This window comes from Trypanosoma cruzi, genomic scaffold (genome assembly GCF_000209065.1).
Source record: "Trypanosoma cruzi strain CL Brener 1047053516879 genomic scaffold, whole genome shotgun sequence".
In the NCBI taxonomy this organism is placed as follows: Eukaryota; Euglenozoa; class Kinetoplastea; order Trypanosomatida; family Trypanosomatidae; genus Trypanosoma; species Trypanosoma cruzi.
In genome coordinates, this window is record NW_001849545.1 from 1 (window position 1) to 9,909 (window position 9,909).

At 57.4% G+C, this 9,909-nt stretch overlaps 1 protein-coding gene across 1 annotated transcript, besides 2 other annotated features; it reads left to right on the forward strand.

The window, feature by feature from the left end:
* Positions 1–3,770: a sequence feature (heterozygous, non-Esmeraldo-like haplotype).
* On the forward strand, positions 1,060–4,674 carry Tc00.1047053510787.10 (trans-sialidase, putative; the record flags this gene model as incomplete). The annotated part of the gene is made up of 1 exon (XM_801135.1): positions 1,060–4,674. One exon carries the CDS (start codon positions 1,060–1,062, stop codon positions 4,672–4,674), a length of 3,615 nt encoding a protein of 1,204 aa, XP_806228.1.
* Positions 3,771–9,909: a sequence feature (areas not merged during assembly with more than two copies in the genome that could not be assigned to a particular haplotype).

Here is a 9,909-nt window from a genome sequence, read left to right on the forward strand (position 1 = left end):
GTCTGCGTCGCATGCTGAGCCGCAGGCTCATTAGCATGCACTCCACAATGTCCGTAACAAAACTGCCGGTGCACGGACCGGCCGGCACGCATCAGTGTCAAGAGACGCTGCCAGATCCGGTCCTTGTTGAGGGCCGCTAGGAGAGACTGGCTTTGTGTCGCCACAAGCGGGGTTTTTACGCCTGTGGTGGATCCGAGGGATAATCAGCCACTCCAGGGCCAACGAATCGATTTGCCTTACCAGGCTTTGCCTTCATTGTCATTGCGACCTTCTCCGTCTCTCCGAGTCGAGGCCGAGACACGGCAAGGGCATGTGTACCAGGGCAAGCTTCTGTCGCCGGATGACGGCTATAACGTCAGCTTGGCGGAGGCAGCATCATGACGTGATCGCCCGTGTGGTGTTTGGCGTGAGCTGCCGGCGGTGAGAGGGTTTCCTGCGCCTGCCGCAAGTCCCGCGACACGCCGGCGTTACTTTGTCTCCGTTTTATTGACAGCAGCAACCTGCTGACGGTGCGGTTTCTGCAATGCGACGAGCCGCGCAGGAATAGGCGTCGGGATGATGGTCATGGCGCTGCCGCAGCGTGCCGCACATTGCTCTCGGTCTGTTGCGGGGCTTGCGGAGATCCCGGTGTAACGCTGGACGCCGTGGCGCGGCGCGGCGGATGCCGAGAGAACTGTTTTGGTGGCGGCGGTGGCGTTCTTGTGCGAGGCGGCCTCGTAGTTCCCACAGCAGCGGCCATCGCGTCCGTCAGGCCTGTCGTTGCTTCCCTGCCTTCTATTCCCGCGGGCCGCCGCCGTGGCGCGGAATGAAGGACCGTTGGAAGAAGAAAGCAGGCTTCCGCGCGTGGCCACCACCAACGATGAACTGCCACAATTGCGTGCTGTCCCGCGGACGGTACCCGGCGCTTTGAGCCCACGGCGACTTGTGTGTTCCCCTTTCTCTTCCCACTTTCTCCGCGGCAATCCCCCTGCAAAGAGAAGATCTTGACACCATTGTTTTAGGCATAATAGAAGTTCTACAAACAACACCCGAAGGACACACAGGCAGGCACCGACCACGATGGGGAAAACAGTCGTTGGGGCCAGTAGGATGTTCTGGCTAATGTTTTTCGTGCCGCTTCTTCTTGCGCTCTGCCCCAGCGAGCCCGCGCACGCCCTGGCACCCGAATCGAGCCGAGTTGAGCTGTTTAAGCGGCAAAGCTCGAAGGTGCCATTTGAAAAGGACGGCAAAGTCACCGATCGGGTTGTCCACTCGTTCCGCCTCCCCGCCCTTGTTAATGTGGACGGGGTGATGGTTGCCATCGCGGACGCTCGCTACGAAACATCCAATGACAACTCCCTCATTGATACGGTGGCGAAGTACAGCGTGGACGACGGGGAGACATGGGAGACCCAAATTGCCATCAAGAACAGCCGTGTATCGTCTGTTTCTCGTGTGGTGGTTCCCACAGTGATTGTGAAGGGCAACAAGCTTTACGTCCTGGTTGGAAGCTACAATAGTTCGAAAAGCTACTGGACTTGGCAGCCTGATGGAAGCGACTGGGATATTCTGCTTGCCGTTGGTGAGGTCACGAAGTCCACTGCGGGCGGCAAGACAACTGCGAGCATCAAATGGGGGAGCCCCGTGTCACTGAAGAAGTTTTTTCCGGCAGAAATGGAAGGAATGCACACAAATCAATTTCTTGGCGGTGCGGGTGTTGCCATTGTGGCGTCCAACGGGAATCTTGTGTACCCTGTGCAGGTTACGAACAAAAGGAAGCAAGTTTTTTCCAAGATCTTCTACTCGGAAGACGAGGGCAAGACGTGGAAGTTTGGGAAGGGCAGGAGCGATTTTGGCTGCTCCGAACCTGTGGCCCTTGAGTGGGAGGGGAAGCTCATCATAAACACCCGAGTTGACCGGGCACGCCGTCTGGTGTACGAGTCCAGTGACATGGGGAATACGTGGGTGGAGGCTGTCGGCACGCTCTCGCGTGTGTGGGGCCCCTCACCAAAATCGGACCAGCCCGGCAGTCAGAGCAGCTTCACTGCCGTGACCATCGAAGGAATGCGTGTGATGCTCTTCACACACCCGCTGAATTTTAAGGGAAGGTGGCTGCGCGACCGACTGAACCTCTGGCTGACGGATAACCAGCGCATTTATAACGTTGGGCAAGTATCCATTGGTGATGAAAATGCCGCCTACAGCTCCGTCCTGTACAAGGATGATAAGCTGTACTGTTTGCATGAGATCAACACTAACGAGGTGTACAGCCTTGTTTTTGCACGCCTGGTTGGCGAGCTACGGATCATTAAATCAGTGCTGCAGTCCTGGAAGAATTGGGACAGCCACCTGTCCAGCATTTGCACCCCTGCTGATCCAGCCGCTTCGTCGTCAGAGCGTGGTTGTGGTCCCGCTGTCACCACGGTTGGTCTTGTTGGGTTTTTGTCCGGCAATGCCTCCCAAAACGTATGGGAGGATGCGTACCGCTGCGTCAACGCAAGCACGGCAAATGCGGAGAGGGTTCCGAACGGTTTGAAGTTTGCGGGGGTTGGCGGAGGGGCGCTTTGGCCGGTGAGCCAGCAGGGGCAGAATCAACGGTATCGTTTTGCAAACCACGCGTTCACGCTGGTGGCGTCGGTGACGATTCACGAGGTTCCGAGCGTCGCGAGTCCTTTGCTGGGTGCGAGCCTGGACTCTTCTGGTGGCAAAAAACTCCTGGGGCTCTCGTACGACAAGAAGCACCAGTGGCAGCCAATATACGGATCAACGCCGGTGACGCCGACGGGATCGTGGGAGACGGGTAAGAGGTACCACGTGGTTCTTACGATGGCGAATAAAATTGGCTCCGTGTACATTGATGGAGAACCTCTGGAGGGTTCAGGGCAGACCGTTGTGCCAGACGGGAGGACGCCTGACATCTCCCACTTCTACGTTGGCGGGTATAAAAGGAGTGATATGCCAACCATAAGCCACGTGACGGTGAATAATGTTCTTCTTTACAACCGTCAGCTGAATGCCGAGGAGATCAGGACCTTGTTCTTGAGCCAGGACCTGATTGGCACGGAAGCACACATGGACAGCAGCAGCGACAGCAGTGCCCACGGTACGCCCTCGACTCCCGTTGACAGCAGTGCCCACGGTACGCCCTCGACTCCCGTTGACAGCAGTGCCCACAGTACGCCCTCAACTCCCGCTGACAGCAGTGCCCACGGTACACCCTCGACTCCCGTTGACAGCAGTGCCCACGGTACACCCTCGACTCCCGTTGACAGCAGTGCCCACAGTACGCCCTCGACTCCCGTTGACAGCAGTGCCCACGGTACGCCCTCGACTCCCGTTGACAGCAGTGCCCACGGTACGCCCTCGACTCCCGTTGACAGCAGTGCCCACAGTACGCCCTCAACTCCCGTTGACAGCAGTGCCCACGGTACGCCCTCGACTCCCGTTGACAGCAGTGCCCACGGTACGCCCTCGACTCCCGTTGACAGCAGTGCCCACAGTACGCCCTCAACTCCCGTTGACAGCAGTGCCCACAGTACGCCCTCAACTCCCGCTGACAGCAGTGCCCACGGTACACCCTCGACTCCCGTTGACAGCAGTGCCCACGGTACACCCTCGACTCCCGTTGACAGCAGTGCCCACAGTACGCCCTCAACTCCCGTTGACAGCAGTGCCCACAGTACGCCCTCAACTCCCGCTGACAGCAGTGCCCACGGTACACCCTCGACTCCCGTTGACAGCAGTGCCCACAGTACACACTCGACTCCCGTTGACAGCAGTGCCCACAGTACGCCCTCAACTCCCGTTGACAGCAGTGCCCACGGTACACCCTCGACTCCCGTTGACAGCAGTGCCCACGGTACACCCTCGACTCCCGTTGACAGCAGTGCCCACAGTACGCCCTCGACTCCCGTTGACAGCAGTGCCCACGGTACACCCTCGACTCCCGTTGACAGCAGTGCCCACGGTACACCCTCGACTCCCGTTGACAGCAGTGCCCACGGTACGCCCTCGACTCCCGTTGACAGCAGTGCCCACAGTACGCCCTCGACTCCCGTTGACAGCAGCGCCCACGGTACGCCCTCGACTCCCGTTGACAGCAGTGCCCACGGTACACCCTCGACTCCCGTTGACAGCAGTGCCCACAGTACACCCTCGACTCCCGTTGACAGCAGTGCCCACGGTACACCCTCGACTCCCGTTGACAGCAGTGCCCACAGTACACCCTCGACTCCCGTTGACAGCAGTGCCCACAGTACACCCTCGACTCCCGTTGACAGCAGTGCCCACAGTACGCCCTCGACTCCCGTTGACAGCAGTGCCCACAGTACACCCTCGACTCCCGTTGACAGCAGTGCCCACGGTACACCCTCGACTCCCGTTGACAGCAGTGCCCACGGTACGCCCTCGGCTCCCGTTGACAGCAGTGCCCACAGTACGCCCTCGACTCCCGTTGACAGTAGTGCCCACAGTACGCCCTCGACTCCCGTTGACAGCAGTGCCCACGGTACACCCTCGACTCCCGTTGACAGCAGTGCCCACAGTACGCCCTCGACTCCCGCTGGTAACAGTGCCACTCGTATGTTTTTGATTTTGCCCGATGGCGCTGCAATTTCGGCTTTTTCGGGCGGAGGGCTTCTTCTGTGTGCGTGTGCTTTGCTGCTGCACGTGTTCTTTACGGCAGTTTTTTTCTGATGTAGTGAGAGAGTCTCCTGACAAATGTAGATAAATTCATAATTGTGGTGTGAACCGTTTGGGTAAATGTGTGTGTGCGCTCTCATAACAAGGAAATGATTTCCAGTAATGTTTTTGTTTTTTGTTCTCGAACATTTTGAATAAATCTGCGGACAGATGGGGATGCGTATTTTGAATTTGTTTTTCAGCGCTTTTTTGTCACTGGCCCTTTGTTTAAGTGGAGACCGCGTTGGAGTGCGGCGAGGGCATTTTCCGTTTTGATTTCCTTCTTTTTTTTCCCTTGTGTTTCTTCAATTTGACGGTTTGCACGCTGTGCGGTGACGCGTTTTCCCTTGTGACATAAGGGCCAACTGCTTCACAGTGGCACGAGGGCCTGCTATCACGACGAGGCATTCAGCGACAGGGTCGCCAGTGACTCACTTTGTGTGGCGCAGCTCGAGGAGGTGTCTGGCTGCTGTGGGGCCTCGATGGCTGCCACTTCGCGAGTTTGCAACGAGCCTGCTTCTCGCGGAGGGAGCAGCGAAATATTTTGTTTTTTTGTTTTTGTTTTTGTGTGTGTAAGTTTTGGTTCGGTCTCCCTTGAACTGGGGGACGTTGGGCTTATTGAACCAAACTCTGATTCCCCCAAAACTTCTTTTTTTGGTTTTCTTTTGTTTTTGTTTTTGTGCTGCTGATTTGCACGCTTTCTCACTGTCACCGAAGCCGCGACGGCGGTGTTTGAGTGCCCCCTCACGCTGCTGCTGTGGAATTTGCGTTGCCCTGCGGACATTTCTGTTGGGTCGCATTGCTGTCTACTTCGTTTTTTATTTTTGTGGGTTTGGTGGAGGGGAGTGGGCAGCAGGGGGCGGGCCGAGATGCCTGTGGAGATAGCGACTTTGCGGGGCTCTCTCTCGGTCGTCGTCATTCAACAATCCATTGCGCAGCAGGTTGCCACGAACACCAGCACCAATATTTGTTCGTTTTCCCACTCTTACCAGCGCGTCTAGCTATACAATGCCATCTGGGTGCCGAGGAGGCGGTTGAGCAGCGGAAAAGGCTTCCTGCTATGAAGCAAATGCCACTGAGAGAACTTTTCGCTGCGTGGATCTTCCTGAATGCCCCGCCGTTGGCGCGCGGCGGAGGTGCCTGGGCATTCTAGAAGCAGATGGTGAAAGGTTTCCTGCGTGTCAACTGGCGTGCCTGTGGAGGTTGGCTGATCCTGCGGTAGCAGAGACCGCTTCCTGGCACCACAGAACGAGTAGCGGTGAGTGTCTTGGCGAATGGTACGACGCCACTTGTTGCTGGGCTGGGCAGCAAAACATGTCGGCGGGTCCGTGTGCCATATGGGTGCGATTCCATGTTCCGTGTGTTGTCCGGTTGCCATGGTCTGCGTCGCATGCTGAGCCGCAGGCTCATTAGCATGCACTCCACAATGTCCGTAACAAAACTGCCGGTGCACGGACCGGCCGGCACGCATCAGTGTCAAGAGACGCTGCCAGATCCGGTCCTTGTTGAGGGCCGCTAGGAGAGACTGGCTTTGTGTCGGCACAAGCGGGGGTTTTTACGCCTGTGGTGGATCCGAGGGATAATCAGCCACTCCAGGGCCAGGAGCAGCGCACTGGATTCCGTCCTGCAGCTTCAAGGGCGTGTGCCGCGGTTGTTACTTACTTTCTCTATTATCTGCGAGGAATGCAGGGATGAAGGCGGTATGCCAACGCAGGCTGGCGTGGGAACGTCGAAATCGCCATCCGTTGCGAGTATCCACGAGCGGTGGCTGTGCAACGCTAGAGCCTCTTTACGGACTCTGCGCATTTCCTGTGTCAGTTTTTTTTCGTCGGTGATTGAGTGGTCTATCGGAAGTTCCACACCGATGGTGACCCGGTGAGCGGAGGCCGCAGACCAGGGAGGAATGGAGCCACGAAAGAACCGCTCTTCGCGTGGTGAGCTCTCGGTGATGCCGTAGCCCTTTGCGTATGCGTCTACGAAGGCATATGGCTCGTGCCGAGATCATGGCGAGATGCGGAAATCTGCGCGAGGCGAAGGCTCAGACGTTGATCTCCGCTCCCAGTCCATCTGACAATTGCGTGTGTTATCAAACATGGAGAGCCGCGTGCAGGCGGACGACGTGGAGCGGCGGTATATTTGCTTCTAGGAGTGCGGATTACTGGTCGACAGTGCTCGGAACTCCGCTGACGATGCGTGCCACACCTGCGTACGTCTCTTGCATCTCATTTTTCGCTGAATCCGTCGCTACTGCCCATATGAGCTCGCTGCCGTAGCGCAATTTGGATGCGCCGTATCCGATGATGAACGTGCGTGGGTCATGTGGAGATGGCCCCGCCTCTTTATGCGCAATGCGGCGTGGCTGCGATATCCGTTGCGAGGCGGCCGCCATATTTACCGTCAGTTGCGGATCGAGATCCATGCCGAGAAGCTTCGCAGTTCGCGATGCCCCCATGGTCATGACTGGAATTTTACATCCAGCCACTTCCAGCGGCCACTTTCCTTTGCGATCATAGTTTGACTCCGTGTGCGTGGAGAGTGTGAACCAAGCGGCTTTGCACATTGGCGGGATGATGGCCAGGCCATTTTACTGGCCCCGCGCGTGCAGTTTTTTGGGGACCGTGTTGGCTGCAGGAATGGCGTCTTCCCGAGAGCGGCCGTTGATTACAATGGAGAGATCATCCGCGTGCATGTCTGCTGTGACGCCTGAGAAGCCGTTCAGCAGATTGAGAAGTGGGTGTGCGTAAAGGGAGAACAAAAATGTGTTCCCAATACGGACCCCTGAGGAGCTCCTCGCAGCGTGGAAGACCGATCGCCGTGTCTGTTGCCAACTCGTGTCTTCGCGCAGCGGCCACGCAGAAATTTTCCAAGCCACCTTCGGCAGTTCACCCCCGGAATATTGGCCGGCAAGCGACTGAGGACTCGATGAACAGTGAACTCAAAGGCCTTGCTGGAGTCTACCAGCACCAACGGAGCCCGATGGGGTCTGCAGTGGAGCTGGCTTCCAACACCGCTCTTCTTGGGAAGGTTCGCTTGGAAGTAATCGGTTCTGTTATGCTCCACTTCATGTATCAGGTGTGCCAGCTGCATCGTCGTGGTACGCATACTACGGCAAGCATGCTGGTGTGGGCGAGGCGTCCACAGCCAAAGCAGTCTACTCAATGCCATTTTCTCAGCGACCTTACCCACGATGGAAGGAAGGCTGATGGGTCGATATGACTCCGTTAGCGCCGGCGAATTACCGGGTTTCAGGACTGGGACGATGGTGGCTCGTCGCCACTGGACCGGAATCGTGCCGGCTGTCCGGCTGTGGTTGATGCGGCGGAGAGGGAGTCGGAGACACTTCGTCGAAAGATGTCGTAGCGCCCCGCTGTGGACTTCGTCCGGTCCGGGGCCTTGCCGTACGGTGTGCTGCGCAGCGCTGCACGCAGTTCCGTACGATTAAAAGAGGCATCCAGAGAGAGGGGAGAGAAGGAACCTATCGAAGATGAGGCGGCCGACTCGTTGTTGTTCTGCGGCCTAAGAAGGGGAGGGAGAAGAAATACACAAGGACTTGTTTTCTCCGTTTTTTCCCGTTGGAAAACCCAATCGCCTTGCGAGGTGGGGAGGAATCCAAGATTGAGCGCATCCGCTGCTCTCCTCGCTGTCCTGAAATTATTCTTGCGGCCATCGTACATCAACGCCGTTGTGGGAGACGGAATTGATGTCTTTTTACGTCCGGAATGTATTTTTTAGGCGAGTGGTTTGCCTGGGTTTAACTTGCTGATGCGACGCCGATATTTGCTGCGCGAGCGCTCTCGGAGTAGGAGGAAGAATTGGCTCCTTGCCCGTTGCGTCTCTGCTTCACGGTCGGGCGTCGGTAACTGCAGACAGCGGGCCTTGCTGTCGGTAGCAATCCGCTCTGCCTTCGCAAGGGTGTCGCCCCGGAGCTTGGGATCATCCTTGTGCATGCCGCGGGGTCAATGCCGTCGAAGTGAAACTGCAAGTGCTCTCGTAAAAGCTTTGATACCGGTTGATTGCTTTTTATGGTCGCATGCTGGAAGTTGTGCGTCGAGGTCGTTGGCGAAGGACTCCCACTTGGACTTCCACCAGCTGTAGAAAACTCGACGTACCGAAGCGGGTGCCGAGGGCATGGTGTCCTTAAATGCCTGATGCGGCGTGAATGTCAACACATAGTGGTCACTGAGCGGCGGCAAATTGGCTGCCCAGTCGGACACGGTAAGATGCCTTGACCATGTCCGGTCGATACAGGATCTCTCTCTTGCACCACGAGCATGCTTTGTTTCACCAGGGGTGTTAACCAAGGTGAGTCCTGCATCCGTGCGCGATTGTATAAAATTCTACAGCGGAGTTGCTTGGAGGGGTCTCCAGGAAGGGCTCCCACCGTGGGCGACGCACGTTGAAATCTCCACACGGAATGAGCGGCGACGAGACCGAGAGGCAGCTCAGCAACCGCCTAGGGGTTGTGTCGGTTGCGGCGGTGGTCTCATATAGGTGCTCGCCACAATAAGATCACGGTTCTGGCCCAGCGCGAATTGGACCACCACCACGTCGAGGCTGGAATCACGTTGAGGAGTGATGAGGGGCATACGCTCGGAGCGGAGGTTTTTCCTCACCAGCACCGCTGCAACACATTCCTTGCGGATACGTGATTGTGCGTGGGGCAAATACTCTCCAGTATGCATGCTGGCGATCTGCTCCGACGACTTCCAGGTCTCCCGGATGGCTATCATGTCTGCTCCTTGCGCCATTAATGTTGCGAGTTTGGCCGGCGTCAGTGAGGGAACGGTCATCTGTAGTGCTGCCATGGGGCTCGGGCTCCGCTCAACGTCTCCGCCTCGCAGTAGCTTTTGCCTCTGTGCGTCACTTACGGCACGCAGACGACACGTGTAGCGCTGGTAAGCGCCGACGAAATCCGGCAGCAGTGAAACCCGCTCGTCCGTCGCATCGTCTGAATCCCACTTGCCGCGATCCCCACTGCCGTCTGCACACTTCGTGCTTGCGTGCCCCCTGGTGGCCGGGATGTGGTTTGGCCCTTCGCGCTGTGTGCGCTTGAATTGTCCTTTCGCGACTCTTCGCTTGTCTTGGCCCCTGGCCCCGGCGGTGTATTGAATGCGTTGCTGCGCTATCTTGTACCCGCAGCCCGCTGCTCGCTCAGAACGATGAGTAGCACCTCCCTTGCTGACGGCAGCCTGCGAAGTTCCTGGGAAACGGGGGACACTACTCGCATCAGCAGACACGGGAAGAACGCAT